Source organism: Pseudophryne corroboree, chromosome 7, assembly GCF_028390025.1.
Source record: "Pseudophryne corroboree isolate aPseCor3 chromosome 7, aPseCor3.hap2, whole genome shotgun sequence".
Lineage (NCBI taxonomy): Eukaryota > Metazoa > Chordata > Amphibia > Anura > Myobatrachidae > Pseudophryne > Pseudophryne corroboree.
Window position 1 is genome coordinate 22,727,825 of NC_086450.1, and position 25,002 is coordinate 22,752,826.

The 25,002-nt window shown below is 47.5% G+C and overlaps 1 protein-coding gene across 3 annotated transcripts in view; it reads right to left on the reverse strand.

Moving 5' to 3' along the window:
* Positions 1-25,002, reverse strand: part of MFSD6 (major facilitator superfamily domain containing 6) — a 103,214-nt gene that overhangs the window by 12,096 nt on the left and 66,116 nt on the right. For all 3 annotated transcript variants that reach the window (XM_063932736.1, XM_063932737.1, XM_063932738.1), the window contains exon 3: positions 18,578-18,675. In XM_063932736.1, coding sequence (XP_063788806.1) covers positions 18,578-18,675 — 98 coding nt within the window. The remainder of the gene's footprint in view (positions 1-18,577; positions 18,676-25,002) is intronic.

Consider the following 25,002-nt stretch of genomic DNA (forward strand, 5'->3'; position numbering starts at 1 on the left):
AATCTGGAAATTATAGATTGGATAAAGCCAACGTGCGCTGCTGGCAAATGCTAAACAAACACAGCATGATTAGTTCTGGGGTTGTTCTGCCGACGGTTAGAATGCCGACATTCATCATGTCAAAATGGTCATGTCGACAATGATGAAATGTGGACTTACTGACAATATCGGCAAGCAGCTGTTCCAGCGGTTCGTACCCGAAACCAAGCCCTGCCGGCTGTGGCATGTTCCGGCATTGCTGGCTTTAGTTGTAGGTTGCAGATAATGGGGGTTATTCAGAGTTGTTAGCAAACCAAAAAAGTTAGCAAATGGGCAAAACCGTGTGCACTGCAGGTGGGGCAGATGTAACATGTGCAGAGAGAGTTAGGTTTGGGTGGGTTATTTTGTTTCTGTGCAGGGTAAATACTGGCTGCTTTATTTTTACACTGCAATTTAGATTTCAGTTTGAACACATCACACCAGAATCTAACTCTCTCTGCACATGTTACATCTGCCCCACCTGCACTGCACATGGTTTTGCCTAGTTGCTAACAACTCTGAATAACCCCCAAAGTCACAAAACAGCAGTTGCGGAGGTATGTCACTATCGCTAACCTGAATCCCAATCCAAAAACGAACCCCAAAGTCGGCATTTTGCAAATTGTCGTAATTTCACTTGATGCGATGTTGATATTGTAAACATGACGACATTATATATTGTTACATGAGAGATGGGAGCAATGACTGATGTACAGTACAGTGTGGCTACAGAACATACACTGGGCAGACGCTAGTAGCGATGTACTGTACACAGAGTTTACAACTGGTTTCCAAATATTTCATTTCTATACGAGTTCTCACTGCAGTGCGCTGAAAGCTGAAGCATCCGCTAGATGCGGGTTCTGCGAAGGTTTAGCGAGGACACATGTTGAAGCTGGTTTGTAAAAGACTTGCAGACTGATGGCCAGTACTGATAAATAGAGACAGAACAGCTTATTGAACACTTTAGTAACTTACAGAGCATCCTTTAGAAGCTTGTAAATATGACTCTTTAGAGATGACAGCTTTAACTATCGTATTGCGTGGTATTGCAAAGACATTCTATTATTAAAATAAGTAGACTCTGCCTTAGTTGCTCATTCATCAGCCACCTTGTACAATGGTTCCATATTCATTTCATGCTTGTACTTTGCTGTAACTAAGAGGAAAAAGCTTCACAAGAACAAGTTTGAACACAGTTGTAATTTCCAACATGTACCACAGGGGGTCAGTATTGGGCCCTGACATTTCCAATATCATTACTAGTGACCTTGTAGGTGGTTTAGGAAGCAAAGGGGGTGCACAACTGCTGAGGGCATGGAGGGGCAGATTTATCATGGGGTGAGAGCCCTAATTCTGTTTCCGGGGCTTTGTTAAGGTGTGCCTAAACACAAATACAAAGCATTGCCCCAGGGTGCCCCCTGTACACAGGGAAAATGTAGAATACGCTGCGCACAGGGAAAATGTACAATACGCTGCGCACAGGGAAAATGTACAATACGCTGCACACAGGGAAAATGTACAATACGCTGCGCACAGGGAAAATGTACAATACGCTGCGCACAGGGAAAATGTACAATACGCTGCGCACAGGGAAAATGTACAATACGCTGCGCACAGGGAAAATGTACAATACGCTGCACACAGGGAAAATGTACAATACACTGCACACAGGGAAACTGTACAATACGCTGCACACAGGGAAAATGTACAATACGCTGCACACAGGGAAACTGTACAATACGCTGCACACAGGGAAAATGTACAATACGCTGCACACAGGGAAAATGTACAAAACGCTGCACACAGGGAAAATGTACAAAACGCTGCACACAGGGAAAATGCAATGTCAGGCCTGTGATTGGCTGATGCCAGGGAGATTCTAATGGTTCCAGATTGGTGATTTTCCTAAATAAAACCGTAGCATAATCCCCATCCTCCCCCAAGTGCCTAACCCTAATCCCCCCCCCTAAGTGCCTAACCCTAATCACTCAATAGCATAACCCTACCCCCCCCCCCCCCCAACTGCCTAACCCTAACCCCCCCCCCCCCCTCCCAAGGTGCCTAACCATAATTCTCCTCAGTAGCATAACCCTAAAGCCCCCCCCCCCCCCCCCCAGTGCCTGGCCCTAATCTACCCCCAGTGTCTAACCCTAATCTACCCTCCGGTAGCATAACCCTAATCTCCCCTCCAGTAGCATAACACTAGACCTCCCCCTAGAGCCTAACCCCAATCTCCCTTCCCATACATTACTCTAACCATCCCCCTAGTGCCTAACCCCAATCTTCCCTCCCATAGCATTTTCCTAACCCTCCCCATAGAGCATAACCCTAACCCTCCCGCTAATGCCTAACCCTAACCTCCCCTCCAGTAGCATAACACTGGCCCTCCCCCTAGAGCCAAACCCTAATCTCCCTTCCAGTAGCATAACCCTAACCATCCCCCTACAGCCTAACCCTAACCTCCCCTCCAGTAGCATAACACTGGCCCTCCCCCTAGAGCCGAACCCTAATCTCCCTTCCAGTAGCATAACCCTAACCATCCCCCTACAGCCTAACCCCAATCTCCCCTCCCATACATTACTCTAACCCTCCCCCTAGTGCCTAACCCTAATCTCCCCTCCCATACATTACTCTAACCCTCCCCCTAGTGCCTAACCCTAATCTCCCTCCCATACATTACTCTAACCCTCCCCCTAGTGCCTAACCCTAATCTCCCCTCCCATACATTACTCTAACCCTCCCCTTAGTGCCTAACCCTAATCTCCCCTCCCATACATTACTCTAACCCTCCCCCTAGTGCCTAACCCTAATCTCCCTCCCATACATTACTCTAACCCTCCCCCTAGTGCCTAACCCTAATCTCCCCTCCCATACATTACTGTAACCCTCCCCCTAGTGCCTAACCCTAATCTCCCCTCCCATACATTACTCTAACCCTCCCCCTAGTGCCTAACCCTAATCTCCCTCCCATACATTACTCTAACCCTCCCCCTAGTGCCTAACCCTAATCTCCCCTCCCATACATTACTCTAACCCTCCCCCTAGTGCCTAACCCTAATCTCCCCTCCCATACATTACTCTAACCCTCCCCTTAGTGCCTAACCCTAATCTCCCTCCCATACATTACTCTAACCCTCCCCCTAGTGCCTAACCCTAATCTCCCCTCCCATACATTACTCTGACCCTCCCCTTAGTGGCTAAACCCAATCTCCCCTCCCATAGCATTTTCCTAACCCTCCCCATAGAGCATAACCCTAACCCTCCCGCTAGTGCCTAATCCTAACCTCCCTCCAGTAGCATAACACTGGCCCTCCCCCTAGAGCCAAACCCTAACCTCCCCTCCAGTAGCATAACACTGGCCCTCCCCCTAGAGCCAAACCCTAACCTCCCCTCCAGTAGCATAACCCTAACCATCCCCCTACAGCCTAACCCTAACCTCCCCTCCAGTAGCATAACACTGGCCCTCCCCCTAGAGCCGAACCCTAATCTCCCTTCCAGTAGCATAACACTGACCATCCCCCTAGTGCCTAACCCTAATCTCCCTCCCATGCATTACTCTAACCCTCCCCCTAGTGCCTAACCCTAATCTCCCCTCCCATACATTACTGTAACCCTCCCCCTAGTGCCTAACCCTAATCTCCCCTCCCATACATTACTCTAACCCTCCCCCTAGTGCCTAACCCTAATCTCCCCTCCCATACATTACTCTAACCCTCCCCCTAGTGCCTAACCCCAATCTCCCCTCCCATACATTACTCTAACCCTCCCCCTAGTGCCTAACCCCAATCTCCCCTCCCATACATTACTCTAACCCTCCCCTTAGTGGCTAACCCCAAGCTCCCCTCCCATACATTACTCTAACCCTCCCCCTAGTGCCTAACCCTAATCTCCCCTCCCATACATTACTCTAACCCTCCCCTTAGTGCCTAACCCCAATCTCCCCTCCCATACATTACTCTAACCCTCCCCCTAGTGCCTAACCCTAATCTCCCCTCCCATACATTACTCTAACCCTCCCCTTAGTGCCTAACCCTAATCTCCCTCCCATACATTACTCTAACCCTCCCCCTAGAGCCGAACCCTAACCTCCCCTCCAGTAGCATAACCCTATCCCTCACCTGCTGTAACCTAACCCTAGTGGTTGTGTCTATGTTCCCCTCGTGGAAAGGAACAGGAAGTGACAGCACGAGAGGGCAGGAGAGAACTTCCGCCCTTACAGCAGGTTAATCTTTTATCCATTCTCCGTTTGTTTTAGGTTATAGTGTTTTATATATGCACTATTTTACCCTCACATTCTCGCCACGCTTGGGGCTCGGTGTCTCGCTCCGCTTCGCTCGCCACAGGTTACTTTTCCAAATAGTTGGTGACATGGACCAAGGGGATTGTGGGAAAGGTCCTCTCCACGAAGGGTAACTAGGTGCTACCTAACCCTAACCCTCCACTGCTGCACCCTAACCTTAACCCTCCGACCCCAGCAGAACGCGGAAACGTCACGTCGACATTCAGCAGATGCACAGATGTTCAATGACGACACTATGATTGCATGAGAAGACCCCCAAGCCTCTCACTCACCACTTTATTATATTAACATAATCTTTTTTGTAGTCCTATTTTGTTCGCTCATTTTTGGAAGTGCTCCCAGTTCTCTCTGTCATTTAATGTAACCTTGGCAGATTTATAGGTACAGAACGAGAGGAACAAAACTTCTATTCTATCTGGTAATTAGATCGCTGCTGACTTCCAGCCACGGGGCCTCATTCAATGGGAAATCATATCTAAATCTGGAAGAGTGAAATCTATTGTGGCGCAGTTAATGTATCCTATTGTATCACTCTCCGATACCAGTATCATAAAACCGGAGGGAGTACGAACCGCCTTCCAAACGTCTTGGGGCAAAATTAACCCAGACGCAAACTGTTCTCTACAGAAAATCTAACAAACCAAAAAATATACAAGGTGAAATAAAATGACGTTGGGAGAGATTCATGACGAGAATCAGTTTCCGTGCACAGATTATCATTTTCCTAGAATGGTTACTAGAGCACAGCCCATACATTAAGTGCTGTTTATTATCTTTATTACCATCAAATGATGCCATATTATAAAAATAGCACAAATGAACTATTATGCAAATCTATTAATAAACTACTGACTCACACATGAAGCTGGCACTTGCTAAGCAGCTTTGGGTGGCCAGACATTGGGACTGTCTGTTATTCATGTTATTACAGGAAGTGGAACAAAGTTTATTCATAGCAATTTTAACTGCAGGCTGGCACCGCCGTGCGCCAACATAAAAACCAATACCAGCAGCAACTCGTATGTAAATGGCGCACTGAGGGCCTTATTCCGTTTTTTGCAAACCAAAAAAAGTTAGCAATTGGGTAAAACCATGTGCACTGCAGGGGGGGCAGATGTAACATGTGCAGAGAGAGTTAGATTTGGGTGGCGTGTGTTCTAACTGAAATCTAAATTGCAGTGTAAAAATAAAGCAGCCAGTATTTACCCTGCGCAGAAACAATATAACCCACCCAAATCTAACTCTCTCTGCACATGTTACATCTGCCCCACCTGCAGTGCAGGGTGGTTTTGTCCAATTGCTAACTTTTTTGGTTTTCTAACAAAAACGAAATAACCCCCTGATTCCACCATGAGTCAGGTGGCAGCTTCTGCGCAGCCAGCTACCCACTGCTCTAAATCGATGCAGGAACAGCAAGACACAAGGTGGATCACTGTTTGTGGCCATAATTATGTGATTCACCCCACTCTCCACAGTGGCAATTTGTATCTCTCATCCTGGTGGGGGAAAGGGGGGGTACCCAGGGAGGAGGGGGGACCCAAAGTAGTATTAACAGTGTTGCTGGGTTCATCACCACCATCTCTCCCCCCCCCCCCCCCCCCGTCTCTTTCTCTCTCCACCACCCCCCTTCCCAGTTTTGCTCTCTCACTTAATCTCCCCGTCTCTCTCCGCCATTTAGCTGCTTTTAGAAGATAATAGCTAGAATCTGATTGGTTGCCGTGGGCAACATCACCAGTTCTAAAAAAAAAAGTGGCAGTTGGAGCTGTAAGTACACCACTGCACATATCCTAGGTGGACTGATTTAAAGCATTACATAATAGATGCCTCTATCTTAATACCTAGGTCTTGCTACGGAGTATCCTGGTGCTATGTTAATAAATACAGTAATAATGATTTCTGGCAGGCGTCACCCCCAGCTCATCTCCAATGCCAGTGAGGTGGGAGAGCGTACGGATACGTCGAGGCTTGCACTGGAATGGTCTGCACATTTTACTAGAATGCCATCGATGGTTTATCATAGAAAGCGCTCCACTGTGTCTCATGCTACTTGCTGTATCACTTACCTATATATGAATAACAGCTGCTAGAATGATCTCTGTATTGTAGTTGGGTCTCCAAGATGCTCTCTGTATTGTACACCTGCCACTAGAATGCCTTGCTCTGTATAGTAATTTGTTCACTAGAACAGACGCTGCATTAAAGCTCTTTATATCATTTACGGACGGTTTAAAACCACAACTACATTACACAGAGCACACGTCACGTAATCGGTTTTTAGCTGCGCCTATTTCTCCATTGTGCCAGGCTGATATCTCAATGACGGGAGAAGAGTACGTGTGTACATCATGAGGGTTTGTGCCACGTGTGGTTGTGTACAGTGGGAGTCAGCCTGGTGAACGCTGGTTTTCTCTCTCCCTACTGGCAGATTATACCCTATCTCTTGTCCTCCCTTGAAACAACTGCCCCATTTACAGGGCACAGCATGGCATCCACCGGGAACGCTGCTCCCTATGACAAACTGTCCGCCTCATCCATGAAGCTTCGGTGGACAAGGCACACATGTAAATACGCTCTCACTAGCCAGGAGGAGGGGGCACACTGGTTCATCCTGTGCCCACCAGCAGCCGGGCGAGTTGGTGGTTTATGTAAACACCAGGTTCCTGTAACACATCCATAGATTAATAAGCAGGATGGCTAGGGCATGGTCGTGCCAGTGTGGCAGGAAGCTGCTGGCAGTCACAGTATTTGCAGCACACCTCTGGCTTCCTGTGACTGATCTACACTGGGCACAGATGATGCTAGTGTGCCACGGTTCCCGCACGATCATGGCTGCTCTGGTTGACAGAAGCAGCTATCTCCTAATCCTGCGACGCCCACCCAGTATACCGCGCTCAGTGCGGCCACCCACCCAGTATGCCGCGCTTAGTGCGGCCACCCACCCGGTATACCGCGCTCAGTGTGGCCACCCACCCGGCATACCGCTCTCAGGGTGGTCACCCACCCAGAGTATTCAGCAGAGCGCCTATAGACATCCGACTCCTCCAAGAGTACTTTGCAGAGTGCCCATCACCACCTGACTCCTCCCATAGTGTACAGCAGAGTGCTGATCACCACCTGACTCCTCCCAGAGTGCACAGCAGAGTGCTTATCACTACCTGACTCCTCCCAGAGTGTACAGCAGAGTGCTTATCTCCACCTGACTCCTCCCAGAGTGTACAGCAGAGTGCTGATCACCACCTGACTCCTCCCAGAGTGTATAGCAGAGTGCTTAGTGCCATCTGACTCCTCCCAGAGTGTACAGCAGAGTGCGTATTTCCAACCGACTCCTCAGAGTATTCAGCAGAGTGCTTATCACTACCTGACTCCTACATGAGTGTACAGCAGAGTGCTAATCACCACCTGACTCTTCACATAGTGTACAGCATAGTGCTTATCACTACCTGAATCCTCCCATATTATTCAGCAGAGTGCCTATCTCCACCTGATTCCTCACAGAGTGTACATCAGAGTGCTTATCACCACCTGACTCCTCCCAGAGTGTACAGCAGAGTGCTTATCACTACCTGACTCCTCCCAGACTGTACAGTAGAGTGCTTATTGCCATCTGACTCCTCAGAGTATGCAGCAGAGTGCTTATCACTACCTGACTCCTCCAAGAGAGTACAGCAGAGTGCTGACCACCTGACTCCTCACAGTGTACAGAGTGCTTATCTCCACCTGATTCCTCACAGAGTGTACAGCAGAGTGCTTATCTCCACCTGACTCCTCCCAGAGTGTACAGCAGAGTGCTTATTATCCGACTCCTCCCAGAGTGTACAGCAGAGTGTTTATCACCACCTGACTCCTCCCAGAGTGTACAGCAGAGTGCTGATCACCACCTGAATCCTCCCAGAGTGTACAGCAGAGTGCTTATCACCACCTGACTCCTCCCAAAGTGTACAGCAGAGTGCTTCTTGCCACCTGACTCCTCCCAGAGTGTACAGCAGAGTGCTGATCACCACCTGACTCCTCCCAGAGTGTACAGCAGAGTGTTTATCACTACCTGACTCCACCCAGAGTGTACAGCAGAGTGCTTATCACCACCTGACTCCTCCCAGAATGTACAGCAGAGTGCTTATTGCCACCTGACTCCTCCCAGAGTACTTAGCAGAGTGCTTATCACTACCTGACTCCTCCCAGAGTGTACAGCAGAGTACTTATTGCCAACTGACTCCTCCCAGAGTGTACAGCAGAGTGCTCATCACCACCTGAATCCTCCCAGAATGTACAGCAAAGTGCTTTTTGCCACCTGACTCCTCCCAGAGTACTTAACAGAGTGCTTATCACTACCTGACTCCTCCCAGAGTGTACAGCAGAGTACTTATTGCCACCTGACTCCTCCCAAAGTGTACAGCAGAGTGCATACCACCTGACTGCTCCCAGAGTACTTAGCAGAGTGTTTATCAATACCTGACTCCTCCCAGAGTGTACAGCAGAGTGCTTATTGCCACCTGACTCCTCCCAGAGTACTTAGCAGAGTGCATACCACCTGACTCCTCCCAGAGTACTTAGCAAAGTGCTTATCACTACCTGACTCCTCCCAGAGTATACAGCCGAGTGCTTATTGACAGATGTGCAGGTGAATAGTGATTGTGTGTAAAAACAAAAGTACAAACATTTGTTGTTAGGTGACTGTCACAGTCTTAAACTACACACACACACACACACCCATGTTATTATTATATCACTAGAAAATAAAAAGTCATTGACACAAGACTGATGTTATCAGCTGTAACGGCTGCGGTCATGTGGGTGTCAGTGGTGACAAGAGATCACACAGACTAATTATCCCACATTAACACCGTGTCCCCTTCTTTATATTCAGTGACAACACAAGAGATCACACAGACTAATCATCCCATATTAACACCGTGTCCCCTTCTTTATATCCAGTGACACAAGAGATAACACAGACTAATCATCCCATATTAACACCGTGTCCCCTTCCTTATATCCAGTGACAACACGAGAGATCACACAGACTAATCATCCCATATTAACACCGTGTCCCCTTCCTTATATCCAGTGACAACACAGGAGATCACACAGACTAATCATCCCATATTAACACCGTGTCCCCTTCCTTATATCCAGTGACACAAGAGATCACACAGACTAATCATCCCACATTAACACCGTGTCCCCTTCCTTATATCCAGTGACAACACAAGAGATCACACAGACTAATCATCCCATATTAACACCGTGTCCCCTTCCTTATATCCAGTGACAACACAAGAGATCACACAGACTAATCATCCCATATTAACACCGTGTCCCCTTCCTTATATCCAGTGACAACACACGAGATCACACAGACTAATCATCCCATATTAACACCGTGTCCCCTTCCTTATATCCAGTGACAACACACGAGATCACACAGACTAATCATCCCATATTAACACCGTGTCCCCTTCCTTATATCCAGTGACAACACAAGAGATCACACAGACTAATCATCCCATATTAACACCGTGTCCCCTTCCTTATATCCAGTGACAACACAAGAGATCGCACAGACTAATCATCCCATATTAACACCGTGTCCCCTTCCTTATATCCAGTGACACAAGAGATCACACAGACTAATCATCCCATATTAACACTGTGTCCCCTTCCTTATATCCAGTGACAACACAAGAGATCACACAGACTAATCATCCCATATTAACACCGTGTCCCCTTCCTTATATCCAGTGACAACACAAGAGATCACACAGACTAATCATCCCATATTAACACCGTGTCCCCTTCCTTATATCCAGTGACAACACAAGAGATCACACAGACTAATCATCCCATATTAACACCGTGTCCCCTTCCTTATATCCAGTGACAACACAAGAGATCGCACAGACTAATCATCCCATATTAACACCGTGTGCCCTTCCTTATATCCAGTGACAACACAAGAGATCACACAGACTAATCATCCCATATTAACACCGTGTCCCCTTCCTTATATCCAGTGACAACACAAGAGATCGCACAGACTAATCATCCCATATTAACACCGTGTCCCCTTCCTTATATCCAGTGACACAAGAGATCACACAGACTAATCATCCCACATTAACACCGTGTCCCCTTCCTTATATCCAGTGACACAAGAGATCACACAGACTAATCATCCCATATTAACACCGTGTCCCCTTCCTTATATCCAGTGACAACACAAGAGATCGCACAGACTAATCATTCCATATTAACACCGTGTCCCCTTCCTTATATCCAGTGACAACACAAGAGATCACACAGACTAATCATCCCATATTAACACCGTGTCCCCTTCCTTATATCCAGTGACAACACAAGAGATCACACAGACTAATCATCCCATATTAACACCGTGTCCCCTTCCTTATATCCAGTGACTACACAAGAGATCACACAGACTAATCATCCCATATTAACACCGTGTCCCCTTCCTTATATCCAGTGACACAAGAGATCACACAGACTAATCATCCCATATTAACACTGTGTCCCCTTCCTTATATCCAGTGACAACACAAGAGATCACACAGACTAATCATCCCATATTAACACCGTGTCCCCTTCCTTATATCCAGTGACTACACAAGAGATCACACAGACTAATTATCCCATATTAACACCGTGTCCCCTTCCTTATATCCAGTGACTACACAAGAGATCACACAGACTAATCATCCCATATTAACACCGTGTCCCCTTCCTTATATCCAGTGACACAAGAGATCACACAGACTAATCATCCCATATTAACACCGTGTCCCCTTCCTTATATCCAGTGACAACACAGGAGATCACACAGACTAATCATCCCATATTAACACCGTGTCCCCTTCCTTATATCCAGTGACTACACAAGAGATCACACAGACTAATCATCCCACATTAACACAGTGTCCCCTTCCTTATATCCAGTGACAACACAAGAGATCACACAGACTAATCATCCCACATTAACACAGTGTCCCCTTCCTTATATCCAGTGACAACACAAGAGATCACACAGACTAATCATCCCATATTAACACCGTGTCCCCTTCCTTATATCCAGTGACACAAGAGATCACACAGACTAATCATCCCATATTAACACCGTGTCCCCTTCCTTATATCCAGTGACACAAGAGATCACACAGACTAATCATCCCATATTAACACCGTGTCCCCTTCCTTATATCCAGTGACAACGTGAGCAAATGACACTGATAACATCAGCTGAGCTAAAGCAGAACGTCAGTAGCGCTGTGACTCGTGTCAGTACCTTCCCCTAGGATACAGTCATCTATAATTACAGATTACTAATCAATAGCATACCGAAACTCATGAGCAACAGGGAGGTCACTGCTTTAACTATAGGAGACTTTTTACAAATGTTCAAAAAAAATGAGATTGTTGGTGCACTATTCGCTACACAGTTCCATAACGTCATTTCCCTCTGACTGTATTATCCATCTGTTACATTACAACAGTTTTTTTTCTATTTTTTATTCCAATGTAGCATTTTAGCTGGAACCATTATCTTGTCATCTTTAATCAGACTTTATATCCTACAATACAGCCTGCGAGCAGGGCCCTCGCACCTCTCTGCCTGCCTGTCATTACCCAGTCTTGTTTTATTATTATTGTTTTGTTCCCAATTCTACAGAGCATTGGAATATGCTAGCGCTATATAATTATATGTTAATAAACAAATATACATACATTACATATAATTGTTCTAGATACTGTACAATGGGGGTCATTCCAAGTTGTTCGCTCGCTAGCAGATTTTAGCAGCATTGCACACACTAGGCCGCCGCCCTCTGGGAGTGTATCTTAGCTTAGCAGAATAGCGAACGAAAGTTTAGCAGAATTGCGAATAGAAAATTCTTAGCAGTTTCTGAGTAGCTCGAGACTTACTCACAGATTGCGATCAGCTCAGCCCGTTTCGTTCCTGGTTTGACGTCACAAACACGCCCTGCGTTCGGCCAGCCACTCCCCCGTTTCTCCACACACTCCCGCGTTTTTTCCTGGCACACCTGCGTTTTTCCGCACACTCCCAGAAAACGGCCAGTCTCCGCCCAGAAACACCCACTTCCTGTCAATCACACTCCGATCACTTCAACGATGAAAATTCTTCGTTCGGACGTGAGTAAATCTACTAAGTTTTGTGCTAAAATACTTACCGCATGCGCACTGCGTACCATGCGCATGCGCATTTCTGTCTTAATCGCTCAGTTGCGAAAATCGGCAACGAGCGAACAACTCGGAATGACCCCCAATAAACGAATGTAAGTGATTTTTTCACATTTATTATTTATAAACCGCTAGTACTGCTACCCATTCCGCTTCTGTATGTGGGTTAAGAGCCTAAGGGGGTCATTCCGAGTTGATCGCTCGCTAGCTGGTTTTAGCAGCCGTGCATAAGCTGTGCCGCCGCCCACTGGGAGTGTATTTTATCTTAGCAGAAGTGCGAATGGATGTATCGCAGAGCGGCTACAAAAATTTTTTGTGTAGTTTCAGAGTAGCTCAAATCCTACTCAGCGCTTGCGATCACTTCAGACTATTCAGTTCCGGATTTGACGTCACAAACACGCCCAGTCACGCCTGCGTTTTCCCTGGCACGCCTGCGTTTTTCCGCACACTCCCTGAAAACGGTCAGTTGACACCCAGAAATGCCCACTTCCTGTCAATCACTCTGCGGCAAGCAGTGCGACTGAAATGCATCGCTAGACCTTGTGTGAAACTGCATCATTCGTTGTGCCTGTATGTCGCGCATACGCATGCGCAGAACTGCCGTTTTTTTAGCCTCATCGCTGCGCTGCGAACAAATGCAGCTAGCGATCAACTCGGAAGGACCCCCAAAGGCGTTATTCAGGTTTGTTAGCAAACCAAAAAGGCTAGCAGTTGGGCAAAACCACGTGCACTGGGGGGGGGGGTCTGCAGATGTAACATGTGCAGAGAGAGTTAGATTTGGGTGGGGTGTGTTGAAACTGAAATCTAAATTGCAGTGTAAAAATAAAGCAGCCAGTATTTACCCTGCACAGAAACTATATGACCCTCCCAAATCTATTGGGTCCTACAGACTTAGCGATTACACTGAAAGATATAAACAATCTCGTTTATCGTTCATATCTTTCAGTGTGTATGCACCAACAACGAACAATTCGCGGCCCCGCACTCGGTCAACATTGGCGCCGGCTCGTTTATACATGCCAATATGGACAATATCGTCAATATTAGCGTGCAGGGCTATGGGGTCGGATGACGGGGGTAGAAAAAAACTTCACTCCCCTGTAACTGCCCAACCCCCCAGCTGCCGGGGCACCCGTCTGCCATATCGGCCGCCGGGCACCTCGCCCGGCAATCAGCAGGTGTGTAGGGCCCATCACTCTCTCTGCACATGTTACATCTGCCCCACCTGCAGTGCAAGATGGTTTTGCCCAGTTGCTAACTTTTTTGGTTTGCCAACAACTCTGAATAACCCCTTATTTTCCCAATTTGTCTCTGCACCAATAGTCACTCTGTTTGTTTGGTGTTTAAAGAACCTCACCCAGAAATGCAATTGTATTATAATGCTCCCGCTGTCCAACAAACTGAGCAGCGGGATCTGAAACTCTCCCCCTACTGGTGAACACCCCATCTCCTGCCATAGGGCGCAGCAGGGCCCGACACGGACGTGCTAGGACACCCGATTTGGCAAACGCCTTGAACTTTAAACTTCCTAATTGGCGGTGACTCACAGCCAGGAGATAAGTAAGCCGGAATGTTTGACATGTTTAGTTAAGGTATACTCCCTTCAGTTATTTCAAGTAGATCATTTAGATCAACAAGGAATTGCCTTTGTACGCTCCTGCCCGTCTTCATACCGGGGATTTCAAAGAAAAAAATGTGGCGAGTCTAACAGAATCGCGGGTGACTTGAGCGGAAATCTGAACTGACCGCCATTGTTTTCAAATGTCCCCGTTGCACTCCTGCACCTCCTGACACAGATGGGAACATAACCTTTGAGCCTCTCAGGTGTGACGTGTAGCTGGTAGTAGCAGCTGATACAGTGAAAAAGCAGAATAAAGCCTGCATCAGGCCTCGTCTGTTGCATTGGTCTAGCTTTTACTAATATAATGGGGGTTTGGAAGGTCAGGCTAACATTCGGAGCAGACAGCACGTCGGCTCAGCTGGGAGCGCTGATATGCGTGGTGAGTGTTATGTCACAGTGACTTGTTTAGTTACCGGGCGGGATTCTTGCTGAGCACACACAAATAAATCCACTTCGTCTACAAAAGCCTCACTGAAGTCAGTGACATCTGAGAAGGTCCTGACGTCAGCCCCTGGCCAAACAAAGGCTCCCGGCGAGTGTTCCACCTGCTCTGCAGCGACGGGATGCTGCAATGTTATTCTGTTATCAGGCATAGTTATATTGTTGCTGCTTTCATCATACGGACTTATAGGACGGCTTTACTGTTAGGGTTATGGTAAGAACTTTGTGTAGCTGCAATGGGCCTGGTGAAGAGAACATCAAAGGAGCAATTTGCAGTCCTGTAACACCATGCTGCGCCACAGGTGACCCACATCCAATGCTTGGTAAAAGCTAAACGCTGCTCGCTTAGGATGCGATTTAGCGCACGATATTCGCCTTGCGAGGAAATATCCGATATTACGCGTACATACTACACAACTGTTCCTTCCGATCCGCACTATTTATCTGTCCTTAATGATCAGAAGGAATAGAGATTTACATATATATGCCCAGAAACCGCTGCAAGATCTGCCGGCAAGTTGGCAGTCTGACCGCACACACTGTATAAAGGGCCTAATTCTGAGTTGATCGCAGCAGCAAATTTGTCAGCAGTTGGGCAAAACCATGTGCACTGCAGGGGAGGCAGATGTAACATGTGCAGAGAGAATTAGATTTGGGTGGGGTGTATTCAAAATGAAATCTAAACTGCAGTGTAAAAATAAAGCAGCCAGTATTCACCCTGCACAGAAACAAAATAACCCACCCACATCTAACACTCTCTGCACATGTTACATCTGCCCCCCCCTGCAGTGCACATGGTTTTGCCCAACTGCTAACAAACTTGCTGCTGCGATCAACTCAGAATTACCCCCTATGTGCGCGATACCCTTACCACACTTATCTAGCATGGATCAGAGGACAGCGATTATCTGTGACACATGGAGATTATACTGTACGTGCACACACATTATACAATTCTCTGCCCGCCAATCAGTAACTTGTCTGGTCAGTATAGTGTAGGAGGTTTCCGGATGATAGTTGGACAGACAATAGGTCATTTCTTTTCACCTTTTTCATCCCTTATCATCCACATGGACTACGCCTGGGAATAGTGACCTGGTATATGTTGCCTGTGAGGGCACAGAGTGTAGTCAGCGGCGTCCCGCTGATCTCTGTATCCCCGGTACGTAGCCGGTGTCCTGTGCCTACACGGTCCTGGGGGTCAGTGGTGGGGGTGGGCTGATGGGATAGGAAGAACTCTGGACAGACCAGAAAACATGCGGTGTGTCCGCTGGAGCCTCTCTGAGGTTTCTAGGCTCCAGGGGACGTCCGTACACAGACGCACCGCTGGATTGCCGGGGAAGCCGATGACTACACACAGGGGCAGATTTATTAAGCCTGGTGAAGTGATAAAATAGACGGAGATAAAGTACCAACCAATCAGCTCCTAACTGTCATTTTTCAAACCCAGCCTGTAACATGGCAGTTAGGAGCTGATTGGCTGGCGCGTTATCACCTTCCACTTTATCACTTCACCAGGCTTAAGAAATCTGCCCCTCAGTTCCACCACAGCCCTTACAGACAACATATGCCAACCTAACTATAAAGGAAGATTGCCCATCAATAAAAGCGCACACGTATACCGGACCGCACCCCACCTATCACCCCTACACTGACCCTTCACTGCGGATCCAGCACCGGCTGCACTGCAGACATGCACAGACCGCAAACTGCAGCACGCTTTCTCATAGCGTCTTCATTTCCTGGGTTTTGTTTTTTTATTTCATCTCCATTTTATATTGTATTATTAACATCCAACTGTTCCGTATTTGTTAACACTTACATTCCCATATTAATGCTCACCCGGTTAGCCCACGCCATTGTGAGACACTTTTGGCAGTGCTAGGAACCTATTGTCAACACAATTACTTTACTGGTCACTTATTACATGGTGTGTACCTGTTATTATTACACCTTGCTGCCCGCTTATCCTTAGTACAGGGACATTGTAATAAATACCCTTCACTTCATACCACACACAGCTATCGGGATATCACCACTTGGGATGCTGGCGGTGAGAATACAGACAGCGGCATCCCGACGTGCAATATGCCAACACCTGGCGATAAGTATGCCAAACTATTCCCCCTACCTCTCCCTTCCCGCAGCCTCACTGTAAATGCCCCTCCCCCCCCCCCCCCAAACAGCCTAACCCCCCCTCCCCTACGGGCTGACCCTAAGGATCTTATGTTCGAGATGCCGGCAGTCCGTATTCCAGCGCCGGACTGTTGATCCATGTCAGGATCCCAGTGTCGGCATCCCACCCAACCAGGATTCCGACTGCTGGTATCCCAAACGTTGGTATGCTGACCGAAACCCCCGCCTGCAGACTCTACACAATATACACAAGCAGGACACACCCACTTTACACCTTCACCTTCCACTTGCACACTCATTCTCTTTTTTTTTTTACATTTTTCTCAAATATTGACTGTTAAGACTAAAACAGAAAAACAAAACGAGAGAATATTGTAACTGAATATTCATTGCAATACCAGGTACAATGCAAACACAATAACTATGTACAGTGCATGTATGCAAATCTCCATGTATAATAATGTATAAAACAAAGAAAGAGACTGCTGAGAATAATAAAGAGAGAGATATAAGAAAATAAGACAGGTAGTAACGAGGCGGCGGGGATCAGGGTGGGACCCCACGCAGCTCGTCAGCGATGTCTGGTTATAGGGAAAGAACAGGAAGATCTCAGTGGAGTTTGGATAGTTATTAATAAATCGGGGGGTCAGCGGGAGGAGCCTGGCGTCATTACCACGTTGCAGATTTGTTGTGTAATATTCACCCAGAGGGCGTCTATTACTCTTCCATAAGAAAGCCTCGATTTTCTGCCCTTATGTAGAGAGGTCCCAATCAGAATGTCCACACAGGCGGTAGGTTCATATGTCGACATACTGTATATATGTCAGCAGTACAATGTCTACATTACATTTTTGTTTTATTTTTAGGGTTAGGCTAAAAATAAACCAGAAACGATGTCGACATTCATGCGTCAACACGTTAAATTAAAGCCAGGTTGATGGTTATGAAAGTTGACATTTCAGAAACTGTCGACATTCTGAACGTGGGCTTTCAATGCCACACCTTGCAGAGGTCTGACCTGTCCATCTCAGAGACAGAGACAGTTCATTGTTACTGCTCAAGAACCTGCAGCTGCTTTATGGGAAGATCGGACGCTATCCACAATATATTAACTTCTATCAGAAAAGTATGAAAGTCTGGTAATGGCTCCGCATGGCAGACTGTCTAAGTCACGCCATACTCGCATGGAGCAAAAAGGGATTTCCAGGTAACATCTGCATGTTTTCTCGAAACCACTGCGTACACAGGGGGTCATTCCGACCTGATCGCACGCTGACGGGTTTCGCAGCGATCAGGTCACTACTGCGCATGCACCGCAATGCGCAAGCGCGTCGTCCGGGTACAAAGCGGATCGTTGCTGGGCGAGGGAATTAACGAAGAATCCATTTGCACAGCCGATCGCGATGAGATTGGCAGAAAGAGGGCGTTTATGGGTTTCAACTGACCGTTTTCAGGGAGTGGTTGAAAAACGCAGGCGTGTCCAGGCGTTTGCAGGGCGGGTGTGTGACGTCAATTCCGGTCCTGGACAGGCTGAAGTGAGCGCAGCGGCTGAGTAAGTTCTGAGCTACTCAGAAACTGCACAAACTGTTTTTGTACCGCTCGGCTGCACAAGCGTTCGCACACTTGCACAGCTAAAATACACTCCCCTGTGGGCGGCGACTATGCGTTTGCACGGCTGCAGAAAGTAGCTAGCGAGCGATCGACTCGGAATGACCCCCACAGGCCGCAGCCACGAATATATTAGTGTCCTTCTCTGTTCAGGCCCACAGTCCATTATTTATGGAAAAGGTGGCGTGAGAGGTCACAATGGAGCATTTGCCGTTTAAATAAAATGCAACCCTACTTACCCTGCAGTACTTCCATCGGCAGGACCGTCCAGGCGTTTTCCATGTAGGAAATATATAGATAACGAGCAGTGTTACAGGCAAGGCCAATGTACAGGACCCTATGAAGAAGACGACAGCAAATACAGACATGATTAGCGTTTAGAAAGGAAGTTACGGAATACAGAGGAATTGGAGAAGGTTATTTCAGAGCTTTTGTTTTTTTAAATATCATTGAAAATATTACAGATACACGCTATCTTTCCTGGCAATACGCGGGTTCTCCTTATTCCCTGATCTCTCAGTTTAAGCCAGTCAGTCAACAAGCTCCTCAGTGGTCACATGACGGCGCAGGAAAGCGGGATAGCAGCAACACGCGGGCATGCATCTGAACGGGTTTATACCAGTGATGCGAGAAGCTGGACTCGGTGTATGTGCAGGAACACACGTGTGACGTGACATGATATTGAAATGAGCTCCTGGGGGTGGAGACTACACTTTGGGGACGTTCCTAGGTTAGCCGGGGGGTAGCAGAGCCTTGTGATCACGTGAGATGACTTCTGTCATGATCATGGGAGATGTCAGTAATAATGTATCAGCCTACACCTCTGATAGGACGGCATTTCCGCCATCCGGGTACCGACATGTAGTGGGAAACGCATTCATGGCGTAATACTATTAATGGAATAAAAGCACTGTATAGATCTGGACACAACTCCTGCAAATCGCCGCATACCCCATTTATGTGGGGGGGGGGGGGGGGGGAGGGGGGGGACTTCGGAAACAGGGGTATGAGCACCCACCTATTAATTCTCTTGTACAGAACTAAGTGGTCAATTGAATGAGGGGCGATTTACTGGGCATCTATGTAGCACATACAATAGCCCCTAAATTGTATACTCCAATACACGTTCCAATGGGACCGCAAATGTCAATAGGCAATACAGGGGTGAAATCAGCAGGAATTTAGGGAGCCATTACTGGAGGGGGTGTGGTATGGAAGGTAGAAAGTAACTAGGTCGACAGTGTCTAGGTCGACCACTATTGGTCGACAGGGTTTCTAGGTCAACAGGATCTCTAGGTCCACATGTTCTAGGTCGACAGGTCAAAAGGTCGACATGAGTTTTTAATGGGGGGGTTTGTGTCGTTTTCTTCGTACAGTAACCGGGAACCCCAATTAGTGCACCGTGTCTCCTCGCTTAGCTCACCATGCTTCGGGCAAAGTGCCTCGCTGCGCTCAGCAAAGGTTACCGTTCCCAATTGTAGTCCACGTGGATCGTTAAGTATGAAAAGGTTAAAAAAAAGAAAAAAAATCGTGAAAAACTCATGTCGACCTTTTGACCTGTCGACCTAGAACCTGTCGACCAATAGTGGTCGACCTAGATAGTGTCAACCTAGAGACCGGATCCCTCCAGGAGGGGAGCACACGAGGAGACTGCTGTTGCCCCCCACCCACCCTGGCCACACTGCAGCAGATGCTGGGCTGAGAAGGGCTCCTGAGCCTGCCGCCAGGTAAGGGGGGGGGGGGGGGTGGGGGGACAACTGACCTGGGCAGGAGTAATTATAACCCCCCTCCCCCCTCTAGGCGCCACTGGTTGTGACCACTGCCCACAATTCACCCCTAACTTAAGTATCCCCAAAATGTGCAGCATGTCTGTATATATTGGGATTAATGAATTACTCTGTGGGTGCTATGGGTCCTGGACTACGTAGAAGCAAAGCAGTCACAGTGCAAGGAGGCGTTCCGGCCGAAAGACCGTATTACTGTCTAGTAGCTGCTTTGAATTTTGGATATGGGGGACACGACCTATATATGCATAAAACTATGAAATATTAAATATACTACAGTGCACACCTGGAAAAATGGTCAAATTGCAAACTGGAAACCGTTGCCCGTAGCAACTAACAAGGTCCTCGCTAAAGTCTGAGCAATTCTAGGAGACGATACCTAAAACTTGATTGGTTGCCATGGGAAAGACCGCCACTTTTGTAAACCTGAACTTTAGTAAATTTACAACCGAAAGAAAGATATAACAAAGACTGTTCATTCCTCCGACTACGAAACCCTGTTCCCCATGCGTGTGGAATCGCATCTCCGGATATAAGGGTCATGAATACAGCTAGAGTATGAAAATACAGCAATTCCAGCATATAAAGACGCCGATCAAACAACAGTTTTTTCTGTACTTCTTCAGTAATGCAAAAAACAGCTAAAATATTATGCGGCAGCTCGTGGAAACTTCCTCCAGCGACTGGCACTTTCCCCCCCTAGTTGTAGTGTTAACAAAGAACTTTCTAACAGTCTGGGTGTGTCGCCAGGCATTTCCTGCAAACATGGAGCGTTGTGTCAACACAGCACGCCCACGACAAAGAGTACAAGTGTCAGTGTACTGTATTTGTCTGGTAACTCTATAAGACCACTGCATGAAACCGTATAATAGAATAAGCACCTAAAGTGCAGCAGATGACGGACTCTGGGCACCGCAAACACATGACAGGCATTTGTACTATCATCCACCATGGCTAAAGGGAAGACAGCCAAATACAGTCAAACCAGATCTACCCATCTATCTCATACAGATGGAGCTTCGCTCATCTAGCCTTCTCTGCTGCACCTAGGTGCACCAAGGTCTATCAGCATAAACCTTTTCATCTATTGTTCTCAGCTGCAATACAATACTGAGAGAACAATACAGCAGGGGGTTAAGGGGGTCATTCCGAGTTGATCGTAGCTGTGCTAAATTTAGCACAGCTACGATCTTCATCCCTGACATGCGGGGGAACGCCCAGCACAGGGCTAGTTCGCCCTGCATGTTTGTGCCGCCCCCCACCCCGCGGAAATGCAAAGGCATCGCACAGCGGCGATGCCTTTGCACTTCAAGAGTAGCTCCCGGCCAGCGCAGCTTTAGCGTGATGGCCGGGAGCTACTCATCACTCCCCGGCCCACAGCGGCTGCGTGTGAAGTCACGCAGCCGCTGCGGCCCGCCCCCCGTTCTGCCCCCCTCCCGCCCAGCGATCGCCTCTGCATGTCAATCAGGCAGAGGCGACCGCATCCCTCCTACGGCCTTCGGCCATCTGGCATGCACCGGCGCACTACGGCGCAGTAGAGACCCGTTCACTCGGCTGCGATAAACAGCAGCGAGCGGGTCAGAATGACCACCTAAGTCATTACAGCAGGGGATTAAGTCAGACTGCCCTGGCTCAGGTAATCCTAGTAAAGGGATAGATAAGCAGGGGTCCTTCTGTATATGCACGACTGCTAGGTAAATATCTCAGCGACTTCAGTCACAATCTGACCGATGTTACAATGTCGCCAGTGATGAAGCAACCCGTAGAACATCGGATTTCGAGTGTACATGTAATGTTATTTATATGGCACCTTGCATAAGCAGCACAAACAGAAACAAAAGGATTAAAATACAAAATAAAACAGTACAAAACATTGCAGAACAGGGAATACAGGTATAGAAACATGCAGTCACTGCCTATGAAACCATGCACGGTTAAACTTAAAGGTTTGGTGTGCCGTGGGCAGGGGCGGAGCACAAGAGGGCAGAGGGCCTTGCTCGTGAGAGCTCACACTCTAGTGACTTATTCCCATCCGAGCAATTATCTGTCCTAAGATCATCCCAAAAGGTGATTTCTGAATTGAACTATCAGCCCAAATGTCAGACACTTGATTGAAAACTCACGTATACTACAAAATTTGCGCAATGGTGGTCATTCCGAGTTGTTCGCTCGGTAATTTTCTTCGCATCGCAGCGATTTTCCGCTATTTGCGCATGCGCAATGTTCGCACTGCGACTGCGCCAAGTAAATTTGCTATGAAGATTGGTATTTTACTCACGGCATTACGAGGTTTTTTCTTCGTTCTGGAGATCGGAGGGTGATTGACAGGAAGTGGGTGTTTCTGGGCGGAAACTGGCCGTTTTATGGGAGTGTTTGAAAAAACGCTACAGTTTCTGGGAAAAACGCGGGAGTGGCTGGAGAAACGGAGGAGTGTTTGGGCGAACGCTGGGTGTGTTTGTGACGTCAAACCAGGAACGACAAGCACTGAACTGATCGCACTGGCAGAGTAAGTCTCGAGCTACTCAGAAACTGCACAGAGAAGTCTTTTCGCAATATTGCAAATCTTTCGTTCGCAATTTTGATAAGCTAAGATTCACTCACAGTAGGCGGCGGCTTAGCGTGTGCAAAGCTGCTAAAAGCAGCTTGCGAGCGAACAACTCGGAATGACCACCAAGGTCTTCATTTTTGGGGATTTGTTGTGCAGTAGATAAGATCTAATCATGCGATCTTACTATTTCTGGAACAATAATCGTCTCATGGTGCCTCATACCCACTTCTAGATTACCGTGTGCCCCGACTCAACCTTCTTCAGAGTCGCAGTTGGTCACTGTACGTAAGGCGGCATGGCAAAACACACCGCCTGCTGTTCTCCGGGAACTTGCGGACAGTTTGCCAAGAAGAGCGTCACTGCACTTGGCGGACCTACAAAGTACAGACGTCAGTAAGATCGTACTCCTCTATTTGCTGTCAGTGTCCGATCACTTGCCTACAGAGCGTACAATTAAAAACCCACAGTCTATAACCTGAAGGGGAATACATACAGCAGGTTAATGGAGAGCATGCAGACACTGCAACACTAGCACCGATATGCCGACACGGCTGTAATGACACTTACACCAGTATAACTGGGATGGTATTCTATCTATAAACAGGACGTGAAAGCCGCATGTTTACAGTTATCACATCGATCTGGTTAAAAAGCTTTAATTAGCATTACACCACGTCAGCATACCGCTGCCGACACTGTGCTGCAGATAGTCAGTGTCAAATTACCGACTGTCGACCACCAGAGCGCGTAACATTGGATTAAATGCCGCCGCTATCATAGGGAAACTCGGTCATGCAAGACACTGAAGCTCATGAAGTTAAATGCATGTTACGTGTCGTGTCAGGCATGGATCAAACAGGGAAAGTAAGAAAAGGTGGCAAACAAAGTAAGTAAAGCAAAAAAAGCAAGCAACTGGGCAAAACCATGCTGCACCGCAGGTGTGGTGGACGTAACATGTGCAGAGAGTTAGATTTGGATATGAAAATCAAATTGCAGTGTGAAAATAAAGCTAACATCTGTGGGCTACATGCAAAAGCAGCCAGTATTTACCCTGCACAGAAATTATATGAATATCCCATCATGCTCTACTGATATCTTCTCCTGTAGGAACTGTAACACAGGAAGCACCAGTATGTGGGCTCCGCCTTCCCTGTACCAAGGGCCATGATGGTCTGTCAAGCACATAGCGTTCTAGAGGTACAAGTCAGGCACCCGATCCTTGTGAATGCGCCCATTTATCCAGGGAAGCGCGCCCATTAGTGAGTGCACAAGTTAAATCCCGCGCCCTAAGGCATACTGCGCCATTTGTAAATGACCTCCTCTCTCTGCAACTCCTGTCTGCGTCTTCATATACAATCCACGGATCTGAGACTCCCCCAGCAGGCATCGCAATACCAATCCCCGCGGCTGCGACACTTGCATATCTCTGCACAGCCACTGCGTACTAAATATCAGCTACGCCATTTGTCCACATCCCTGAATCAGGCTCTTTGTGACTTGAAGATATCGTGGACTCAGCAGGCAGATCTCTTTGAATGTAGGCTCCTATATTTGCGTTCACCATGCCGTTCTATAGTTCAACTATAGATGGGGCAAGAAGTCCTGAAAGTGGGTCTTCTGGAGAATGATTAACCCTTTCTGAATGTCGTAGGACAGACGGCTATTCCACCAGCGCATTAGCTAGCTCTATGGGGGGGATTCAATTCAAGTCGGAACTGCCGTCTTGTTGGAGATAAGGCAGTTTCTGACTTTTTAGGCCGGATAGTGTTCAGACCTATTCAATTGTGCGAACGTTTTTCTGACAAGTCGGCAATTCTGACGCAATTCGGAAAACACGTGGATCGGCGGATTAGCCGCGGATCCACGTTTTTTGGGCAAATCCGACAGGTTATAGCGCCTTTTCCGACAATGTCAATCTGACTTTTAAAAAAGTTGGATTGACATTGTCGAGAATAGCCAAATCTGATTGATTACTGAAATGTTGGATCCTTTCAGTCGGAAAGGATCCGACATCTATTGAATACACCCTTATGTGTACATTATCCTGCCACACTTTGACCTGTAAGTGCTTCATTAGGGCCCTACACACTGGCAGATAATACTGCACGATATGAACGTTTTTGTTCATTAATAAATGAGAACTCATTCTTATCGTGCAGTGTGGAGGCACCGACGATGAACGGTGTGCGGCCCCACGCTCGTTCATCGTTGGTGCCCCGTCGCTTATGCATGCAAGCCAATATGGACGAGACTATCCATATTACCGTGCATTGCTATGGCGCCGGGTGGGGAGTTAAGAAATGTCATACCCCCCCCCCCCCGCCGCCGGGTC